A 23,692-nucleotide genomic window follows, 5' to 3' on the forward strand; every position below is an offset into this window, starting at 1 on the left:
TTTCATTTATGAGAATAAACTTATATTTTGGGTTGTGGATTAATTTTTTTCAGCAAAAAAATGGCTGTTTTTATTTTATCCCTCCCTCTCTAGTGACTCTTGCGTGGAGTTCCACATCTTGGGTATTGCTATCCCATACGTCACTAGCTCATGGACTCTTGCCAATTACATTAAAGAAAACATAATTTATGTAAGAACTTACCTGATAAATTCATTTCTTTCATATTGGCAAGAGTCCATGAGGCCCACCCCTTTTTTATGGTGGTTATGATTTTTTTGTATAAGCACAATTATTTTCAAATTCCTTTGCTGATGCTTTTTACTCCTTTCTTTATCACCCCACTACTTGGCTATTCATTAAACTGAATTGTGGGTGTGGTGGGGGGTGTATTTATAGGCATTTTGAGGTTTGGGAAACTTTGACCCTCCTGGTAGGATTGTATATCCCATACTGTTTTTTTCCCTACTGTACCTACAGCTCTATTTAAAGCTGTTCTTTTATTTTAACTCATTGCAGAATCCAGCTAGTAAAGCTCTGCATTTTATACTGGGCGCCACCATCTTGTTGCACGCGTATTGTTGCATCCTCTGATAGAAGCATTGCACTTTTACAGATCTGTGATGTTATTGGCTATTTGATAGCTGTACCTTGCACTTCAGTTTAGCTCACGTTATAGAAAGCGGAAGTATTACATTTTTGCAGTATTTTTGCATAGCTTAAAAGTTACATAACAAATATAAGCCCCCGATGATTAAAAGTTACAAGAGGCAGGAAGATATTCAATACTTTGTGGCCCTCTCTGCATCGGACTGCGGTGGTGCTGATCGTTGGTTGGTGGGAGCCATAGCAGGGAAGCGGGTGGGCGGCCCATCGCCGGTGCGTGTTCCAGATCCTGCAAGTGTCCGTGAGCGTGCAAGGAGGCAGGGCTCGGGAGTGTGCACGCACACAGTCATCAATGTTCACTGTTGTTCACAGCCGAAGGAGGGAGAGGGGAAAAGGAGGGGTAATTTTTTTTAGAAAGGGATCCGGGAGGCGGAGGGAGGAAGCTGCACTACAGAAAATAGGGGGTTTATATTTTTTTAGAAAAAAAAAAAGGGAAATTTGTTAGTAAACTGGGTACTGACAGACAGCTGCCAGTACCTAAGATGGTGGCCAATAGGTTGAGGGGGGAGGCTTAGATCATCTGTTTGGGGGTGATAAGGGAGGTAATGGGGGATCCTACACTTCATATAAAATATATTTAAACAAAACAACAAAAAACACCTTTATTTTTATATTGGCAGATTTTCTGCCAGTACTTAAGATAGCGGGGACAATTGTGAGGTGGGGGAGGGAAGAGAGGGGTCAGGGAGGGATCAGGGGGTGGGATGTGTCAGGTGGGAGGCTGATCTCTACACTAAAGCTAAAATTAACCCTACAAGCTACCTAATTAACCCCATTCACTGCTGGGCATAATACAAGTGTGGTGCGCAGCAGCAATTAGCGGCCTTCTAATTACCAAAAATCAATGCCAAAGCCATATATGTCTGCTATTTCTGATGAAAGGGGATCAGAAAGAAGCATTTACAACCATTTGTGCCATAATTGCACTAGCTGTTTGTAAATAATTTCAGTGAGAAACCTAAAGTTTGTGAAAAAGTTAACTATTTTTTTTATTTGATCGCATTTGGCGGTAATATGGTGGCATGAAATATACCAAAATGGGCCTAGATCAGTACTTTGAGTTGTCTACTACACTCCACTAAAGCTGAAATTAACCCTACAAGCTACCTAATTAACCATTTCACTGCTGGGCATAATACAAGTGCGCTGCGGCATTTATTATTTGATCTCTTGGCCGGAAAATGGTGGCATGAAATATACCAAAATGGGCCTAGATCAACACTTTGGGTTGTCTACTAAAAATATATATATACATGTCAAGGGATATTCAAGGATTCCTGACAGATATCAGTGTTCCAATGTAACTATCACTAATTTTGGGGAAAAAATGGTTTGGAAATAGCAAACTACTACTTGTATTTATTGCCCTATAACTTGCAAAAAAGCAAAGAACATGTAAACATTGGGTATTTCTAAACTCAGGACAAAATTTAGAAACTATTTAGCATGGGTGTTTTTTGTTGGTTGTAGATGTGTAACAGATTTTGGGGGTCAAAGTTAGAAAAAGTGTGGGTTTTTTCAATTTTTTATCATATTTTATATTTTTTTTATAGTAAATTATAAGATATGATGAAAATAATGGTATCATTAGAAAATCCATTTAATGGCGAGAAAAACGGTATATAATATGTGTGGGTACAGTAAATGAGTAAGAGGAAAATTACAGCTAAATACGAACACCGCAGAAATGTAAAAATAGCCCTGTCCCAAACGGTCAACAAATGGAAAAGTGCTGTGGTCCTTAAGGGGTTAAAAGGAGAAAGGATAAATTATACTAAATAGGCTATTCAAGGGATGTGTCCCTGGACTGCTAAACAATATAATATTGGAGGAGTGAGGGTTTTGAATTCCACTGAATGCGCTCTGGTCTCTATGGGGAAATTGGAAAAACTACAATTTTCAAATCTAAATTACAGGAAAAGCAGGCAAAATAAATGAATAATTAAAATGATTTAAACATTTTTTTTACTAGGGATAATTAAACATTTTGTAGGATATTGTATTTTTAATGTCCCTTTAATGTAATGTAAAATGGATACAATAAAAAGCAGTTAAACACATGCTCACATTTATTAATATTTGCTTATTTTATTCATCTTCATTAAAGGGACACTGTACCCAAAAATTTTCTTTTGTAATTCAGAAAGAACATGCAATTTTAAGCAACTTTCTAATTTACTGCTATTATCAATTTTTCTTTGTTCTCTTGCTATCTTTATTTGAAAAAGAAGGCATCTAAGCTTGTTATGGGTTCAGTACTCTGGACAGCACTTTTTTTATTGGTGAATGAATTTATCCACCAATCAGCAAGGACAACCCAGGTTGTTCACCAAAAATGGGCCGGCATCTAAACTTACATTTTTGCATTTCAAATAAAGATACCAAGAGAATGAAGACAATTTGATAAAAGGAGTAAATTAGAAAGTTGATTAAAATGTCATGCTCAATCTGAATTACGAAAGAAAAAATTTGAGTACAGTGTCCCTTTAAAGAATATTTTCTTAAAAGGGACAAAAAAACAAAATGCTTATTTCATGATTCAGGCAGAGTATGCCGTTTTAAACAACTTTCTAATTTACATCTATTATCAAATTTTCTTTGTTCTCTTGGTATCTTTTGTAAGTTTACGAGCATGCACGTATCTGGTGCACTGTATTGCAGAATTTTTGCAAGAATGTTATCCGTTTGCAAGAACACTAGATGGCAGCAATATTTCCTGCTAAATAGTGCTCCAGAAACCTACCTAGGTATCCCTTCAACAAATAATACCATGGGAACAAAGCAAATTTGATAATAGAAGTAAATTGGACATTTTTTAAACATTATATGCTCTGTCTGAATCACAAATGAAAAAAAAATGGGTTTCATATCCCTTTAAATGTCCCCTATAATGCAAAATATTGTGTATGTGTAATTGTCTATTCAACCACAAAAAACAAAACAAGATTTTCTTCCTCTCTCCATAGCAATATAAAGTGAAGGGTGTTTCACATGCACACACTAAATAGCTGATTTAAATAATGATTTCAGCTTTTTCACTTGAGATGAAATACTTTCTGCTCAGTAGAGAGTGTGATTCCCTGAATACACATCCTGTCTCTTCATGTGCAATAGGAGTGAATTGAATTCCAAGGGCATTTTTTTTTCATTTGAATGTGGGCAGGGAAATACAACGAAGAGGTCCCTACTTGCTTCTGACTAGTAAAAGAGATGAACAGCTTGTGCACAGACACTGGATAGAGTTTCTGGAAAGAATTCTAACTGCACCTTATGAATCTTCAGAAAAAAAAAATAGTGGGAGGGATATCATAGTAAGGTAAAAGCGGCAACTTAGGTGTCAACAGTTAAACAAGAAGCTTTCAGTTGCAGTAGCTGCAGACTCAGCCTGATTTTATTACTGACTGCAATGTGAATAATTGTACCTTTTAAACCAAAAAACTCCAACAGACATGCAGCTGGATTGGACTATTTGTGTATACATTTAAAGGACAAAAAAGGCACTAAGGAAGATAAAAAAAGAAAAATATTATAATTGTTTGCAGTTTTGTTTTTTTGCTCTGTGGACCCATCAATATGACCTCTGGATTACAGTACAGTGTCGTTCTGTTCCTTTGTTTTACAGCCTACCAGGAGTCGCAGGCAGCTCAGGTAAGTCCCCGTGCAGGGAACTTGTGCATGTTTGTGTATCTCCTGTCTGCATGCAGACAATATAGGACAAAGCTTTACTGCTTGTAATGCAGTGATGCAGGTATTGATGCCTTTCAGTGATAACATAATAATTCATTCTTAAACTATCATTTAATGCTCATCATATTCAGGGATCTTAGCATTTTTTAAAAAAAAACATTATGACAGACAAAAATTACCACATTTACTATTTTCTTCTTGACTTCAGTGCAGCTCCACATGCAAATTTCAATAAAAAAAAAAGCAGCCAGTTTCCATTAATACATTTTTTATATTAAAGGGACAATCTAATGCACAAGTTAAACACTGCGAATCATTAAAGTATGTCATTTCTGGACTATTAACCCTAAATAATTATATATGTGACACCCGCAAAGGGGTTAGACCCATTGTATAACTTGGGAGCTGCAAGCCTTGAGGATTCAAAACAGGACATGGCTGGACAGCCAATAAAGATTGATCGTTATATGACCCCGCCAATCACTGGTTGTTTTCTGCTAGGGAACTGCATGGCTTGATCCTCCTGTACAGGTCTTTACCTGTTTAACCCCTTTGTGGGGGTAAACACATAATTATTTAGGGTCAGTAGTGCAAACATATGCCCTAATTAATTGGCGCATATGATTTTTTTACATTCGAATGTCCCTTGAAGTGTGCACATACATGCACAACTTGTTGAGGTCTCATAGGGGATATGAGCTAATATAGCACTGTAGAGTTACTGAAAGACATCAGGGTAATTGTGCAAGATTTTGGTAATATCTTAAAAAGGTTTAGGTAAAATTGTGCAACACTTAAGAGGTAAGCAATATATCTGTGCATGTGTTTACTGCTTAAATGGTCATTATAATAAAAAAAATGACATTCTCTTATTTGTTAGAGTGTTCAGTTTTGAGACAAGAGACCCTGCACCTCTATCTGTTTAACTCCCCAAAGGGTTAAACATATAGTAAAAGTATCACTTGAAACCCACAGAGCACTGCTCAATCGGCAGCGCTAGTTGCACAACCCAGCTGTGTAACTAGTGCTGCTGATTGGATCAACAGCAGTTTCTGATCAGGACCAGCAGTGCTCCGCTGACCCTAAACAAAACTTCTACTATGTGTTTAAACCCTTTGCAATGAATTAGAGCATGCAATTGTTCGACAATAATGGCACTTTAAAGGAACAGTAAAGTCAAAATGAAACTTTTAAACAACTTTCCAAATTACTTTTATTATCTATTTTACTTTGTTCACTTGGTATTCTTTGTTGAAAAGCATACCTAGGTAGGCACAGAAACAGCAATAAACTTTTGGGAGTTAGCTGCTGATTGGTAGCTGAACATATATGCCTGTTGTCATTGGCTAATCTGATGTGGTCAGCTAGCTCCCAGTACTGCATAGCTTCTCCTTCAACAAAGGATGCCAAGGGAATGAAGCTAATTTGATAATAAAAGTAAAATGGCAAGTTATTTAAAACTGTAACATGGAATTGAATCATGGAATAAAAATGTTGTGTTTCATGTCAATTTAATAATACCCAAGACAAGCATCCGTAGTATATGCTTATATATTTTGAAGAATGTACCTTCATTCAGGGCAACATTTTTAAAATCTTTTATTTATACCTCTAAATATGGTATTTTACATATAACTTCATAGAAACATATTGCATTATGTCCCTTTAAAGGAACATGAAACCCATTTTTTTTTCTTTCATGATATAGAAAGAGCATGCAATTTTAAACAACTTTCCAATTTACTTCTATTATCTATTTTGCTTAATTTCCTTGCTATCCCTTGTTGAAAAGCATATCTAGATAGCCTCAGTAGCTGCTTATTGGTGGCTGCACACTGATGCCTCATGTAATTGGCTCACCCATGTGCATTGCTATTTCTTCAACAAATGATATCCAAAGAATGAAGAAAATTAGATAAAAGACTTTAATTGGAATGTTGTTTAAAAATGTATTCATGAAAGAATTTGGGTTTCATATCCCTATAAGCAAATATTTAAAAAAAAAAAAAAATCTTAAGCAATAAAAGCTCATGTCTGTTTTGAAATGCAATATTGTTAATCCACTAAATCTTACCAGTAATTAACTAGCAGCTTTGCTTTGAAGTATAAGTAGCTTTATTTGGTACCATGTATTCATTAATTTCCTTCTGCTGTTGAAGAGGCTTGGAGCTGTTTTGATCTGCAAAGCATTGCGACCCACCTGTTAGCAAAAGGGTTAAAAAAATAACCCTTCCGCAGTACATCAAACATCTATGTGGGAGCTGCTTGTGCAATAGCAAAGAAAAATAAATGCAGATGAATGATAAAAAGTCATATTTACCACTGTTATCAAAGGACTTTATTTACATCATAAATGTGATACCCTCAGCTCACTTCATATCCGAGCCAGTTATGGAATAATCTGGTAGCTGATTATAAAACAACTTGCAGTTATGGCTGGTAAACAGGATATTACATAGTTCAAAGACACTAGTTTCTTCCATAATGTGTGTTTTTTTTATATACAGGGAGTGCAGAATTATTAGGCAAATGAGTATTTTGACCACATCATCCTCTTTATGCATGTTGTCTTACTCCAAGCTGTATAGGCTCGAAAGCCTACTACCAATTAAGCATATTAGGTGATGTGCATCTCTGTAATGAGAAGGGGTGTGGTCTAATGACATCAACACCCTATATCAGGTGTGCATAATTATTAGGCAACTTCCTTTCCTTTGGCAAAATGGGTCAAAAGAAGGACTTGACAGGCTCAGAAAAGTCAAAAATAGTGAGATATCTTGCAGAGGGATGCAGCACTCTTAAAATTGCAAAGCTTCTGAAGCGTGATCATCGAACAATCAAGCGTTTCATTCAAAATAGTCAACAGGGTCGCAAGAAGCGTGTGGAAAAACCAAGGCGCAAAATAACTGCCCATGAACTGAGAAAAGTCAAGCGTGCAGCTGCCAAGATGCCACTTGCCACCAGTTTGGTCATATTTCAGAGCTGCAACATCACTGGAGTGCCCAAAAGCACAAGGTGTGCAATACTCAGAGACATGGCCAAGGTAAGAAAGGCTGAGAGACGACCACCACTGAACAAGACACACAAGCTGAAAAGTCAAGACTGGGCCAAGTAATATTTTAAGACTGATTTTTCTAAGGTTTTATGGACTGATGAAATGAGAGTGAGTCTTGATGGGCCAGTGGCTGGATTGGTAAAGGGCAGAGAGCTCCAGTCCGACTCAGACGCCAGCAAGGTGGAGGTGGAGTACTGGTTTGGGCTGGTATCATCAAAGATGAGCTTGTGGGGCCTTTTCGGGTTGAGGATGGAGTCAAAATCTCAAACCCCAATCCTACTGCCAGTTTCTGGAAGACACCTTCTTCAAGCAGTGGTACAGGAAGAAGTCTGCATCCTTCAAGAAAAACATGATTTTCATGCAGGACAATGCTCCATCACACGCGTCCAAGTACTCCACAGCGTGGCTGGCAAGAAAGGGTATAAAAGAAGAAAATCTAATGAGATGGCCTCCTTGTTCACCTGATCTGAACCCCATTGAGAACCTGTGGTCCATCATCAAATGTGAGATTTACAAGGAGGGAAAACAGTACACCTCTCTGAACATTGTCTGGGAGGCTGTGGTTGCTGCTGCACGCAATGTTGATGGTGAACAGATCAAAACACTGACAGAATCCATGGATGGCAGGCTTTTGAGTGTCCTTGCAAAGAAAGGTGGCTATATTGGTCACTGATTTGTTTTTGTTTTCTTTTTGAATGTCAGAAATGTATATTTGTGAATGTTGAGATGTTATATTGGTTTCACTGGTAAAAATAAATAATTGAAATGGGTATATATTTGTTTTTTGTTAAGTCGCCTAATAATTATGCACAGTAATAGTCACCTGCACACACAGATATCCCCCTAAAATAGCTATAACTAAAAACAAACTAAAAACTACTTCCAAAACTATTCAGCTTTGATATTAATGAGTTTTTTGGGTTAATTGAGAACATGGTTGTTGTTCAATAATAAAATTAATCCTCAAAAATACAACTTGCCTAATAATTCTGCACTCCCTGTATATAGTCTTAAAAAAATTGCTAAATTCCACTGATTCGTGCAGAATTTTTTTTATAGATATTTTGCAACTTTATTGGTTTCAGAAATGACAGTGCACATAATAAACTTTATTGAGCAACATTTAGCAATCTCTAGTCTAAAAACTGACAAGTTTATAGACAACTTTACAAGTTTATAGAAGTATATATTGTAAGATTAATGTTTAGATCTATATGTTGCTATAACTCGAGGGAGCAGACTTACAGATTACAGTTAAAGAAACATGAAACCCACATTTTTTTCTTTCATGATTTAGAAAGAGAATGCAATTTTAAACATCTTTCTAATTTACTTATATTATCTAATTTGTTTTATTCTCTTGATATGCTTTGCTGAAAAGCATATCTAGATATGCTCAGTAGTTGCTGATTGGTTGCTGCACATAGAAGCCTCGTGTGATTGGCTCACCATGTGCATTGTTTTTTCTTCAAATAAGGATATCTAAAAAATGAAGCAAAATAAATAATATAAGTAAATTGTAATGTTGTTTAAATTTCTATTCTCTATCTGAATCATGAAAGAAAGATTTTGGGTTTAGTGGCCCTTTAAATTCAAAGACATCAGCAGTGATCCCACAAAAATGGATATGCTAAACAAAGTTTTGCTTCTATGTACTATGTTTGATTACTTGATGATGATATATTAAAGATATATAAAATGTAACTTTTAATTTAATTTCTAATAAAAGAAAGAGCTGCTTGTTGCTCACACACACACACACTTAAAAACGCTCCACCAGTATATACGGTCGCGTTTCACGAAACGCGACCGCATCAGGGGATTTTTTGTATTTTAATCAGCCCTCCAGTTGTTGCAATATTAGAAGCTAATGTTGATTTAGTTTAAAAAACTTTAATATACTTATTTCGCTTAAAGGGACATAATACTTATATGCTAAATCACTTGAAACTGATGCAGTATAACTATAAAAAGCTGACAGGAAAATATCACCTGAGCATCTCTATGTAAAAAAGGAAGATATTTTACCTCACAATCTCCTCAGCTCAGCAGAGTAAGTTCTGTGTAAAAAGTTATACTCAGCTGCTCCCAGCTGCAGGTAAAAAAAAATAAAAGAAATGAACAGCAGCCAATCAGCATCAGCAGTGCTGAGGTCATGAACTTTTACTGTGATCTCATGAGATTTGACTTAACTCTCATGAGATTTCATAGTAAGCTTCCTTTACCTGATTGGTGAAATAATATGAGAGTGCACGAGGCTCATCCTTTCAGCTGTCCCAGGACAGACACACTAAAATGCTGCTTAGAAATTCTTTACAATGGGAGGTGGCTACTGAGGAACTTTTGAGGTAAAATATCTTTCTTTTTTACATAGAGATGTTCATGTGATATTTTCTAGTCAGCTTTTTACAGCTATGCTGCAGCACTTTAAAGTGTTTAAACATTTGGGTATTATGGCCCTTTAAGTGTGGTAGGCTCTTCGTCTTACTAAGAGCAGGTAACATTGGTAATATTGTACCTGGTCTGAAGGAAACCATAGCAAGCAAGCTTATAATAGAAGCTGCAATATAGTCTAAAAAGACATTGAAGACACAGTTTTCAGTACCAACACTGGCAAATGTATTAACTCTTTACTAAATTGATTGTTTTCAACATTGGTCACTATTTACCATATATATACTGGTGGAGTGTTTTTAAGTGTGTGTGTGTGTGAGAGAGCAACAAGCAACTCTTTTAACTGTTTTTGCTGTTCTTTTATTAGAAATTAAATTAAAAGTTACATTTTATATATCTTTAATATATCATCATCCAGTAATCAAACATAGTACATAGAAGCAAAACTTTGTTTAGCATATCCATTCTTGTGGGATCACTGCTGATGTCTTTGAATTTAATTATTGCTTAAAGTACTACTATTCGTTTTCACCCATAGATGTATTGACAAGGTGAACTATTAGGTATACATCACATATATCAATTTCCTTTTTTTTTCTCTTGATTTATTACAGATAAAAATTTAACATTAAAAATATGCGTAAACTTTACTTTGCATAGAAAAGGATTCTATTTATCGCACATGAAAAAAACTATTTCAAAATGTATGAAAAAGAAAATAGTTTATGCATGATTATTGTAGTGTTTTATCATTAACAACAGCGCACAAAAGCAAACATTTGGTATCTTTATTGCAAATCTATTACTTATGTAAATGAGCGTGATGCCTAGCAATTTATATAATAGGGACCAGTCCTCAATTGACACATAAGCATGTCATTGTAGGGGTTTCCTTTAGCAACACTGACAAAATTGTTCATTTGTTGGTTACATCATATGCAAACATAATGTAACCGTAAAGTTATGTCAGCAGTATCATTATGCTCTCATGGTTTGTTTTTTTTCCCCTTTGGCAAAGAGAAGTTGTTAACAGGCTATTAAATATAAAGGGGCATTTAAAGAAGTGCAGCATGAATTGATTACTTATTTTGAATGCTTTATCTGTAATTTACCTCTGCAAATAGTGATTTTTTTTATACTCATCTGAGAGAGTGTGGGTTTCATAGTATAAATTTAAGTAAGCAGCAGTTTAAATAAACCTGCAACATGATACTTGGTAATTGCTTATATTAATGCATGAGTTTATTTTCATGTTGCTCTAATTGCCCATTGCAAAGGAGAGAAAATAGGGCCAGATTACAAGTGGAGTGCCATCGTTAATGTGAGGAACGTAAACGCGATTGCGAGATCACAGTGTTCTTTAGGCTCAAATCCATATTACAAGTGGCGCGCTGTTCAAATTACCATTCATTTCTGTGAAAACTCTGGGTAATTTATGGTCCCCATATTTTCTTTGGGTAGTGTAGAACATTAATATGTTCTTGTATAACACTTTGAAAGTAAATGTGATTGCGCAAACGCAATTGCATTTACCGCTCAAACTTTTTACGAGACCTGAATAGATAATGCAAAGAGTTTGTCCGGATGACAAGTCTGCACTACATTATTAACCCCTAAACCGTCAGCCCCCCACATCGTAAAGTCTGCACTACACTATTAACCCCTAAACCGCCAGTCCCACATCGCAAACTACCAATGTACACTAATAACCCCTAAACAGACAGCCCCCAATGCAAAGTAACCCACTAACATATAAACCCCCTAACCTAACACCCCCTAAGTTAACCCAAAATAGACTACCCCTAGCTTTTCAAAGAACTACCTTAAAAAAAAAATTACCTTTCAAAAAACAACAACCCAAATCTACCATTACTATAAAAAAAAACTACTACCATTACTGTTAAAAAACAACAACCTGCCATTACCAAAAAACAAAACAAAATTACATTACTTAAAAAAAACTAACATTAAAAACAAAACAACACTAACATTACAAAAAATATAAAAAAGTTATGCCTATTCTAAAACCACCACCTATTTTAAAACTAAACTACAAATAGCCCTTAAAAAGTCCTTTTGTAGGGCATTACCTAAAAGTGATCAAACCTACTCTAAAGATGCCCTGAAAAGGACATTTGGATGGGCATTGCCCTTAAAAGGACAATTAACTCTTTTGATGTGTCAGGTTTTTTTCCCCCTGCTTTGTTTGCCATGTGCTGCTGGCAGCCATTTTACTCACCTTTCTTACTGAATCTGGTACAGAGTGTGTGATGTTGCTCATTTCCTGCACACCCTCTTATGGCCAGACTGTTGCACATCATCTGTGTGAGACAGGTTGCAGTCTCAGAATTGTGATGTCATCACTTATTATTTAAAGGGCCTCTGTTCAGTATGCTTTGCCCTTGCGTTGTCTCAGACCTGTTTGTGAGTTTGTGTGTTCCAGTTCCTGTGTATTACCTGGCTAGTCTGACGTCTCTTCTGGTTCCTGATCCCTGTCTTGTTCCTGACTTTGCTGTTCTCCTTGTTCCTGATTCCGGCTCGTCTGACTACTCCCTTTGGCTCCTGACTCGGCTCGTCTGACTACCAGCTCTGGTTTTGACTCCTGGCTTGTTATTTGACTTGTGGACTTTTTATCATTATTGTTATTAATAAAGGTGTGATTATTTTTGCACTTCTCGTCTCAGTCTGATTCCTGACATCCTGACATGACGCCCAGATAAGAATAAAAACAAAATCCTAATAAAAAAAACGTACCAAAAAAAAAACAACCTAACACTAAACCCCAAGATGGTACTCACTGAAGATGATGGCTGCAGTGCTCTTTCTTCATCCCGGCGGTAGTCCTTCTTCATTCATCTTCTTATCTTCATCCTGACAGCAGCAGCGGCCTTCATCCATCTTCAGATCTTGAACAAGGAGGTCCTCTTCATGCGGTCACCCGCAGAACACTGAATTTTGAATTTGAAGTACCCCTTTTATATAGGGGTACTCTTGCATTCCTATTGGTTTATTTGCATGTTCAGATTCAAATTAGCTAATATAATGAAAGCTTTTTCTATTGGCTGATTTTTTATTTTGTGTTTTTCTTATTATGTTGTTTAAGAATAGGCATAAATCTTTTTTTATTTTTGGTAATTTGTTTGTTATTTTTTATAATGTTAGTGATTATTGTTTGTAATGTTAGATGTTTTTTGTAATGTTAGCTTGTTGTTTTTGTAATGCAATTTTGTTTTTTAACAGTAATGGTAGTTTTTTTTTTTTTTAACAGTAATGGTAGTTTTTTTTTGTAAAGCTAGGGTTAGTTTATTTCAGGTTATGGGGTTTAGATGTTAGTGGGTTACTTTGCATTGGGGGAGCTGGCGGTTTAGGGGGTTAATAGTGTACATAGGTAGTTTGCGATGTGGGGGGCTGGCGGTTTAGGAGTTAATAGTGTACATAGGTAGTTTGCGATGTGGGGGGCTGGTGGTTTAGGGGTTAATAGTGTAATCCATACTTTGTGGTGGGCTATGTGGCAGTTTAGGGGTTATTAGAGTAGGGGTCATTTGGTGATTGAGTTAGCGCTCGAGTAGGGTGTTAGGTTTTCCCCCCCACTTTTTTGGCTCCATTGACTGCTATGGGGCAGTAGATTATCACGTGCATGATAGTGTAAGTTCGGCTTTTTGCGCAAGTCGGGTTATTGCTGGAGCGATAACTTTTTACTTTCAACTCGTAATACCAGCGCAACCCGACTCACTCAAATAGTTTACTGCTATTTAATATTTCCTTAAGCAGATCATCTGTGTCCCCTCTCATGGTCTTCATTTTGAATGAAATATAGTATTTGGTATTGATAATTGGGATAATAGATTGAAATTTGTAGTGGAAGAGGTATCTTTTATGAATGATGCAATAAAAAGTGGGTGAGGTGGTATATGAATAAAAGGGGTGATATACAAGGCAGATTTATCAAAGGGTAGGTGATCCTATCAGTTGCTCACATTTATAAAGAAGGAATTTTTTTTAAGTATTAACCAGTCTATCAAATAATATCACAGATACATGACGAATATGATGTCATACAAACATAAAATATTCTAACCCTCTGGTTACAATTTAACCCCCCCCCCTTTGTATTAGTAATCATAACGAACAGAAATCAATGCCATGTCATAATACTCATGTCATGGTTATACATAAGATAGTCCCATATACAATAATTCAATCCATATCCACAAATGAGTCCAGGTAATGTATAGCATATCTTCACCCCATACTATAACAATATTTTTCCAGTAAAACTAGAGTATTCCAGATATCAGCCATTATACCCATGAATTCACTGCACCTCCAACATTGATTGCTATAATTGTGGAATATTTTTTTAAGTCTAATCAGAGTTAAATACCATCTCTGAATTTTCATGTTGAGCTTTAATAGTTTACTGGATATTGAAGATTGAATGATATTTAAAAACATTTGTTTTGCATTGAGCAGCGAGATATAAGTATTTAATTCACTATTCCATTTTTCAATATAGTAAGAAACAAAACCTGGGGTAGTTATTGTAAAATTTAATGTGCTAAAAAAAAAGTGTGTGTTTCAGAGTATTAGGGTATATACACAATTTCTCAAAGTGGGTAAGACATCTAAACAGATTCCTCCTGTCTGAATGTCTAGTTATACTGTATATGAGGTACGTTGATGGTGTAGGAACCATTGTTGAAAAAATCCTAACCCACTATCCACTAGTAGGGATGGGCTAATGTGCTGAAAGTGTAATTCACAAGGTAGAATAAATAGTCATACCAATCAAATGTTGATATGAATAAAAATTCATTAAATATTGGTAATCTGTTATTTCCGTTTTTTCTAATGTTACTTTCATTTTTGAATGCTCATTATTAGATTGAATATCCACATTGACATATTGAATGTAACATTCAATTTAACAAATGCTATTCAGAAGTTCAATAGTTCATGTGGTAGGGAATTAGTAAAATGATAGATAATAGATACAAATATATATTTCTGACTGTTTCAATTTTGCATATTGCGTAATTTGAATATTTAATTTAAAGAGAGCATTAGAAATACTATTACAAATATATAGATTCAAATTGGTATATCATTAACATTTTGTGTGGTTGCTTAACAAGGTGTTTAAGCCCACACCTATAACCAAATTCTGTTATCAAATAATGGAGTTAGAGGTGAATATTTAGAAGAAATCTAATAATATTTTATTATAATAGAATCCCACATTGTAAAAGTTTTGTGTACAAATAGATTTGGTTTAAAATCACCTGCGGTTTGACATGAAAGTACCCAGTACAAGGAACCCAAGTGAGGTTCTCCCATGATTTTGTGTTCTGTCTTTACCTATATTTTAATATCTGAATTTGTAAACCAATTGATTACCCATTTTAAGTTTATGGCTTGACTGTATTTTAATTAAACAGGCACTCCAAATTCCCCAAATCTTAATAAAATAAACACAAGTGTTTTAATAAATCCTAGCATGCCTCTTATCCCATATGCATTCGACAAGTTAATTTTGTAATGATAGTAGAATTTTTTTTTTTTTTAATCTTTTTATTAATTTTTAAAGAAACTCTCCATAATTACAAATTCCACAATTTGTAGGTAATTTACCCACTCAGAAACAACATTCCTTCAAACTACTGCTAAATACAACGCCAAGATACAGTCCAGTGAAGTGTATCATACTTCACTGGCTCACAATTCATAATCCCAATATTACCAAATCGTTCGGGCGCCAGGACCCGGGGAAAGGAAAAAAAAAAAAAAAAAAAAAAGGGGGGGGGGGGGGGGGGGGGAGGAGAGGAAGGGAGGGGGGGGGGGAGAAGAAGGGAAAATGCAATGACACCCCGGCTTGCCATGGCCTTATTCAGATATCCAGGCTCTAGGAAACCCTCCTGCTTGTATTTGCTGGAGAAACCACTGGGACTTCTTAAAGGCTGCCACTATTTGCCTCTGGGTAGTTAAGGGGAGAGATATAATCATTAGCTTCCATTTAGTAAAAAATTGTCGTAATTGCTTGTTGTTACCACCTTTTATATTATGCTGATCCAATATTATTTGATACTGAGCTTTCCTGCAAAATTCAGAGAACTTAAGGTCCCCCCTATTCTTCCAGTTGGTAAAAATCACATTCCTCCCTACTAATATCATTGTATTCAGAAATTTATGGTTAATTCCGGGTTTAGTGTACTGGAATAAGAAGAAGACCTCAAGCTGTGAAAACTCAATCTGGACTCCCATAACCTTATTACACCAATAATTAACTTTCCTCCAAAATTGCCTGACTTTAGGGCACGACCACAGACAGTGGATTAAGTCTGCCTTGTCTTGTCTGCACTTAGGGCAATCCCCTGAAGTTGCACTACCGCTCCATTTGGCTACCCGGGCGGGGGTAAAGTATGCCATATTGAGTAATTTAATATGGGATTCGTGCCAGGTAACTAAAATCGTTGCTTTCATTGATAACCTAACACTGATGGTAATCCGCTCTTTCTCCACTAATGGTGTCACCTTACCCCATTTTCCAAGTAATTTATGTATATGGATTTCCCCTTGAAAACCAATTAAAGTTTTATACACATGCGAAATTCTATTAAATCCATCTGTATAAAGTTGAATTACTTTACCTAGTTCTCCCTTTTCTAGATCCATTCCTGTTTCAGTTCTTAAATTCGAGATCCAGTGACTTACTTGCAAGTAAGCATAAAAGGATGACCCTGCTATGTTATATTTGCCTTTCAGCTCTTCAAAGGACCTTATTACTAACTTGTTTTCCTGACATAGTTGGCCCAGGGAGTGTAAACCCGCTTGCGCCCACTTCGAAAAGACCGACATGTTCAACCCTGGCGAGAAGCTTGGGTTTCCTATTAGCGGTAGAAACACAGACTTACGAAAGTTAGTTTTAGATCCTATGCACACTTTCTGCCATGTCCTCACAATATCTTTAATAGTGACATATTGTGCTATGTTAGCAGGTAATTCTGTCACTGGATTGTGTAAAATAGCTTTTAAGTCAAAAGGGGAGATCAGGTGCGACTCCAGGTCATACAATGTAACGGATCCCTTCTCAGTGATCCAATCTAACGCATACTTACATACAGCTGCGTAGTTATAAAATTTGATGTTTGGGCATGCTAAGCCTCCAAAGAGTTTCGGGAGTGTTAGAGTTGCAAATGCCACTCGTGGCTTTTTCCCCTGCCATATAAATTTATTAAACGTCCTCTGTAACAATAGAATATCTTTATTATATAAGAGCAATGGGAAATTTTGGAGAAAATATAGCAGTTTAGGAAATACAATAGCTTTTATCAGCATAATTCTAGCCGAGATGCTGAGTGGTAAGTTAGACCAAGTTTGGACTTTTTCTTGTATCCCCTTAATACATTTAGGAAAGTTCAGTCCGTACCATTCTCTAGGATTTCTACTTAGGTTTATACCCAAATATTGGATACATAAAGTTTCTTGGAACGGATGGCTTATTACCTGGGATGGTTTATGTATCCATAATAATTCTGATTTACCGTTATTAATTTTGAAGCCCGAAAAAGAACCAAACAACTTGAGTATAGCTAAAACTTGAGGTATGGACCGGACCGTATCACTTAAAAATAATAAGAGATCATCTGCAAAAAGTGATACCACCATATCCTGTGAACCTATTCTGATCCCTTTCAGCTCCTGTCTTAAATAGATTGCCAGAGGTTCTAAGGACAGATTAAAGAGCAGAGGGGAGAGCGGGCATCCCTGTCGTGTCCCTCGCCCCAAAGGAAATCTTTCTGATGTTTCGCCATTCACTATGATGGCTGATAGTGGGTTACTGTAAATTCTCTGTACAAACTGCTGGAATGCCCCTAGCAGGCCAAATCCATCCAATGACCTGAAAAGATGCTCCCACCCAATCGAGTCGAATGCCTTTTTGGCATCGACTGTAAGGATTGCCATATCAGGTTTGGAATGCGCAGCCTTGTACGTTTTATTTGCAAAGTAGTCTAGTATCAATTGTACTCTTCTTATGTTCTTAACTGGATTGCGTCCTGTCATAAAACCTGACTGATCTGTGTATATAATATAGTGGAGACACTTTTTGAGTCGGTTGGAAATAATAGTCGTCATCAACTTGTAGTCCTGATTCAAGAGGGAAATAGGTCTGTATGACGCAGGGGAGCTAGGATCCTTTCCCTTCTTTAAAATCAGAACCACATTCGATGCTGTGAACAGTGGAGATTGTGGATTATTCCCACTAAAATAGTCATTAAACAACACCTGTAAGAGAGGAAGGATTGGCTCGCGTAAGAGTTTATAAAATTCAGCTGGCAGGCCATCCGGGCCTGGAGCTTTGCCTCCTTTAAGATTGGTTATGGCGTCTGATATCTCTTTAAAGTGATTGGTTCGTTCATCATTTGTAAGTCTTGTTTTGAGATCTGTGGTAGCTTAATCTTCTGCCAGAACTTCTCTTGTCCCTCCTGATCTACTACGCTAGGGGAATATAGCCTTTGATAATAGTCTAGAAAGATCTGCCTAATTTCTGAACTCTTAGTATACCTTACATTCTGAAAGTCAATGGCTGAGATAAAATTTTTCTGTTGTCTGATTTTTGTAATTTTAGCTAATATCTTTGCTGAAATACCTTGATTCCCCCCCAAAAAAGCTTTCTGCTTCTGATCCTCTTCTACCATCTTTTGTTTGAGAAAGAGATCACGTTCCCCTCTAGCCTTTCTATATTTGTTCCAATTAAGTGTCGAGGTATCTTGAATATAGTGCGCATATGCTTTTTTAAGTGTATTGGCAAGTTGTTCCTCTCTCTGGTCCCTTTTTCTCTTCACCTTAATTAAATATGATTTTATTTCCCCCCTCAGGACCGCCTTTGCAGTTTCCCAGAGGATTTCGGGCTTGTCCAGGTAGTCTTTATTACGGTTAAAAAATTCCCTCCATCTTTCTTGTAGCCATGACCTGAATTTAATATTCTGATCAAGGTATTGTGGAAAATAAAAACGTGCATTGGTACTCCGTATAGGAGCCCTTTGTTGTATTCCTAGTGAGATAATTGCATGATCTGATACCAAGATTTCTTTGATATCTGCTTTCATGTCATACTTCATCAGTTGGTTAGAAACTAAAAAGAAGTCTATCCGAGAGAAAGATTTAAATGACCTGGACTCGCACGTATATCCCCTCTGATCTGGATGTTGCAGTCGCCACACATCTTTAAGAGCTAGTTTCTGGCAGAATTTGTGTAGGATCCTAACTTCCCTAGTCTTTTTATCCGTTGACCTGCTATTAAACCTGTCTAGAATATGAGAAAAGGTCATATTGTAGTCACCTACAACTATTATATTTTTACCCACAAACTGAAAGAGTTTCAGACCCAATGTATCCCAAAAATCCCTGTCGGTTTTATTGGGACCATAAAGATTACAAAAAACGTATAGATTTTTGTTTATTTCAATTTCTAGGATTTGATACCTTCCATCAGGGTCATTATACGTTGTTATAATTTGATAGTCTAAATTCTTATTAAGAAGTATAGCTAATCCTCTTTTCCTCTGACTGTATGATGTAAATAGGACCTCTCCTACCCATTTGGTTTGTAGTTTAGCTGCCTCTACCGGGGGGAGGTGGGTTTCTTGGATGAAAGCTAAATCTGGTTTATGGGAGCCCAGGAGCTTTATCATAACTTTACGTTTGATAGGTGAGGAGATCCCTCCTATATTCCAGGACAATATATTAAGTTTATTCATTCTTGTTCATTTATCATATCATATGTTAGGTTATGGCAGAGAGGGGGGGAGAAGAGAAAGGAAAAAAAAAAGGAAAAAAAAAAAAAAAAAAGGGGAAGAGGGGGAAAAAGGGGGGGAGAGAAAGAGATAGACTGGGTCCTAACAGGGATCCTCGGGTCCTGGTCATCAAAATAATAGGATAACAAAGCTTAAACTTAACACTCAGCTGACTAAAACAATTGACATATTTCGATATTTGTTTCAGCATATACCTAAAAAAAAAGGTAAGATTAACAAGAAAATTATACAAGCAAACTAAGCAATAGAGCACCATAGACATAAAAAAAAACAGCATTCTCATCATTAAAGCTGGCATTAAACCAATTTTTCCGTAGTCTCGTCTAAGGCATCTAATAACATCACAAGGCCCCATTCCTTATCCTTTCTGGAAACCCTTTGCCCACTAATCAACCTGGCACAGGGCATACACAGAAACATGGCCAAAAAGAAAAAACCATCAGCGCCCGTAGACCTAATAGCAACGACAATCTTAATATTGAAAAAAAACATCTTTCCACTAAAAACAGATTACTGTCTTAGATACCTAGTGATCTTACTGTATCCCATTCTTATGACAATAGGCTTTAATTTCCTCCACTTTCAAAAATGTGAGTATGGAGCCATCCTTCTCCAGCACTATTTTGGCTGGATATACTAGTCTAGCCTTCAAATTAGCATTAATCAGTCTGGAGCAGTATGGCGCCATTTCTCTTCGCTTTGATTGAGTTTCCATCGAGAAGTCTTGGAATAATAATAATCTCGTTTGGCCTATCTTAATTCCATTGTTCTTGCGGTACAGTCGCAAGATATGAAACTTGTCTTGGAAATTTAAAAACCTTATTATTACTGGTCTAGGTTTATAGACAGGGTCAGATTTATCCCGGGCTGGTCCTAATCTGTGTGCTCTTTCTACTGGGATCACTAGATTTTCTATATGGCTGCCAACCATTTGTGGGAGCATAGTAGAGGCGAATTTTAAGAGGTCAGAATACTCAGCCGTTTCAGGGAGCCCAATAACCCTAAGGTTATTGCGGCGCGACCTATCTTCCAAATCTTCAATCTTGGCTTGTAGTGTATGTAGGATCTTATCCTGTCCCTCATTTCTCTGTTCCTGATTGGAGAGTTTATCCTCCACATCAGAAACTCTCGATTCTAGCTCCAGAAGTCTAGGGGAGAATTGTTTGACTTCTGTTGATAGATTACTAATTTCTTGTTTCAAACCATCAAACTGGGGCATTAATAATTCAGATATCTGGTTAAGTAATGCTGCGGTATCAATGCTGCTAAGACTTATATCACTACATACTTCCGGCTCACTGTTCTTGGTCTTTTTGTCCTTCTGTCTGGGTGGCATCGCTGGTGAATTAGATTTAGAGTGAGACATATATTTGTCCATGGGTGAGGAAATTTAGAAGAATCGAGATCCAGTGCACTGTGTAAAAAAATAAGACCAGATGTGTCTAAGAGTGAATCTGTGATATTATAAAATATATAGAGTGAATAAAGTGTGTAAATAGTGAGGAAAGGAGTGAACCAAGATAACAAAAAACTCGAGAAGAGGGGGAGAGAAATGCAAGAAGACCCCCACGTAGTTACCCCAAGTACCGATTAGTGAGTGCTTTTTATCGCGTCACCACCCAAAATCTGGACCTATAATTTCAAGACCTCCTGGCGCCGTTGTACTAAATCCCCAACAGTTTTGTCTGCAGCCTCGATTAATTGCTGAAATTTTAACAATCAGCCCAGAAACAAACAAGGAGGGGCAACTCTTAGGGAGTTGTGTTATCCTGTGCCCACCGGGCTGTGATTTTACAACTTCTAAGCACTAATCCTAAGTAGCAGTCGACCAAGCACTTATTCTCACTTATGAAGCTTATGGCCTGTTAACCTTTGACTGTGCCTTCCTCCGGCATTACATGCAGATAGCTTTATCTCTCCTCTTCTCCTTAAAAAATGGAGAGGGTGTTCAACCAATAGAGGGGGCTTTGTCAATACCTATTAGCACCTAGATTACATATTCGAAACCTCTAATTGGGTACATACTGAAAACAACCAAGTACACATATTCCACATCTGCAAAGCCTATAGAAGGTTAATTTGTATTCGTACTAATTCCTTATGACTTCTATGATGTTTTGACAATTAATATGGATATAACGTATATCATTAAGTAGCAATCAGTCCAGGTAGAGACAATATCCCATAAAGTCTATCTGGTCAGTCCAGCCTCCCAGGGTAGGGTGCCTGGGCTCACACCCCAAACCTGGCCAGATATTGGCCCGCTGATAAAGGGATAGACTCTGAGTCCAATGTGACTTCACTTATAGGTTAGGTATGTCAAAATGGGCCAGTAACCCTACTCCTGGCTGGTTTGAATGATTTGAATGGGGTCCGTGTCACCCAGTGCTCCACATCCAAAGATGGAATTCCCAGCTCCTGCTAAGACTTGACCAGCCCTTATCAGCCTGTCATATCCCACTATGTTATAGGGGAGTCCCTCAGGAGCACTGTAAGAAGGTGAGGCCAAACAGTCTAGCTAATAGGAAATTTCAACTGTATCCCCCTTCTATGCTCCACAATTTTTGTGCCCTCTTATTATCGTACCCAGACTTGAAACATATGGGCAACACACTTATCTTATGGTTACCTATCCACAAGAGGGCCCTCTTTCCCTTGTTTTTATATAGGGTTGTACAGGGTTGTTCGCCTGCTTATACAGTCTACTTATCCAGCCTGTTTATACGACTTTTTATCCTCCAGCCTTGAAAGAAAAAGTTAATAATTTTTTAGTAGGCAGCCCTGGATAGTTATCAGTCCCGCTACTAGTCCGGGTCACTGCCAATCTATAATCACTGAAAAGGCAGGCAGGATTCTTCAAGTTTGCATAGATGTATTAAATATGGTAGTTATGCACACTCTTCATAGTATTGGCCTTACCTGAAGCTCCCAGCAACGCCACTGATATATTACTCACTGTCCACTCCTATGTCGTCTCGAAGCTGGTAGCTGCAGTGACTCAGTGCCCACCCTTTTCTCGGCTGCTGTTCCGCTGGGTATCGCCCCTTTTGTATACCGGCCAGTGTGGTACATCCAACAGGGATAGTATCTGCCTTTGTCAGAGAGCGGCACCTACAACTCCTAGCGACGCTCCTCCGGTGAGTTAGCCACGGCTATGTTATGTGCCGTCTATTAGCACCTCTGTTGTTTTCGAAACAGCTCCACCATCTCTTGCAGTCCCGCAACTGGTCCGAATCACTGCAGCTCTATAATCACTAAGGAGGCAGGCAGGACTCTCGAACTTGCAAAGTTGTAATAGATGGGGCAGTTATGTACACTCTTCGTAATATTAGCCCGACTTATAGCTCCCAGTGAGGCCAGCGAGGTCAACGGTGTACTACTCACTGCCCGCTCCTGTGTCGCCTCAGGAAAACTGTAGTGACTCAGTGCCCGCCCTCTTTCTCGGCTGTCGTTCCGCCAGGTATCGCTCCTTTTGTATACCGGCCAATGCTGCAACCAACTGGGATAATAGCTCTCTTTGTCAGGAAGCGGCTCCTACAGCTCCTAGCGACGCTCCTCCGGTGAATCAGCCCCGGCAATGTTGTATGCCGTCTATTGGCGCCTCTGTTACTTCCGACGCGGCTTCACCAACGCTTGCTGTCCGCTTCTTCCCAGTCTCCACCAGTTACTTAACAGTCGATCTCTGCCGGTTTCTGAAACAATTACTCGACCCTCACCTCCGCTCCTTACATCTGCTCTTGACAGGCTTGTGCGGGGTGAGTGTTGCTTGTTCCGGTCTTGAATCGTTGCCGGCTCTCTTAGAATAGCTGCGGAAGGGTAAGTCCTTAATCGAATCCAATGCTGTGCCCTTGCCGATAGAGCCTCTAGGCAGAATTTTGGCTTCTCGGGGGCAGTAGTTATATTCCGAATCCGAAGGTTTTCGGATTAAGGAATCCAAATGCCTGGGGTCGATGAAGCGCTGCTCTTTTTCCTTAGAGCATGCAGCTAGCGTGTTCTCTGCTAGCTCCTCCCCAACCGGAAGCCCCCATGTATAACCATTTCTAATTGATGATAGTAGAAATTTAGGTGGCAATGGGA

General features: G+C 37.7%; 1 protein-coding gene across 1 annotated transcript in view; it reads left to right on the forward strand.

Moving 5' to 3' along the window:
- Positions 1–3,755: 3,755 nt before the first annotated feature.
- FBLN7 (fibulin 7) overlaps positions 3,756–23,692 on the forward strand; it is a 330,654-nt gene continuing 310,717 nt past the window's right edge. Inside the window, exon 1 of the mRNA XM_053711966.1 lies at positions 3,756–4,312. Within this exon, the coding sequence (XP_053567941.1) occupies positions 4,238–4,312 (75 nt within the window). The 5' untranslated portion in view covers positions 3,756–4,237. The remainder of the gene's footprint in view (positions 4,313–23,692) is intronic.

This window comes from Bombina bombina, chromosome 4, assembly GCF_027579735.1.
Source record: "Bombina bombina isolate aBomBom1 chromosome 4, aBomBom1.pri, whole genome shotgun sequence".
Taxonomy (NCBI): Eukaryota; Metazoa; Chordata; class Amphibia; order Anura; family Bombinatoridae; genus Bombina; species Bombina bombina.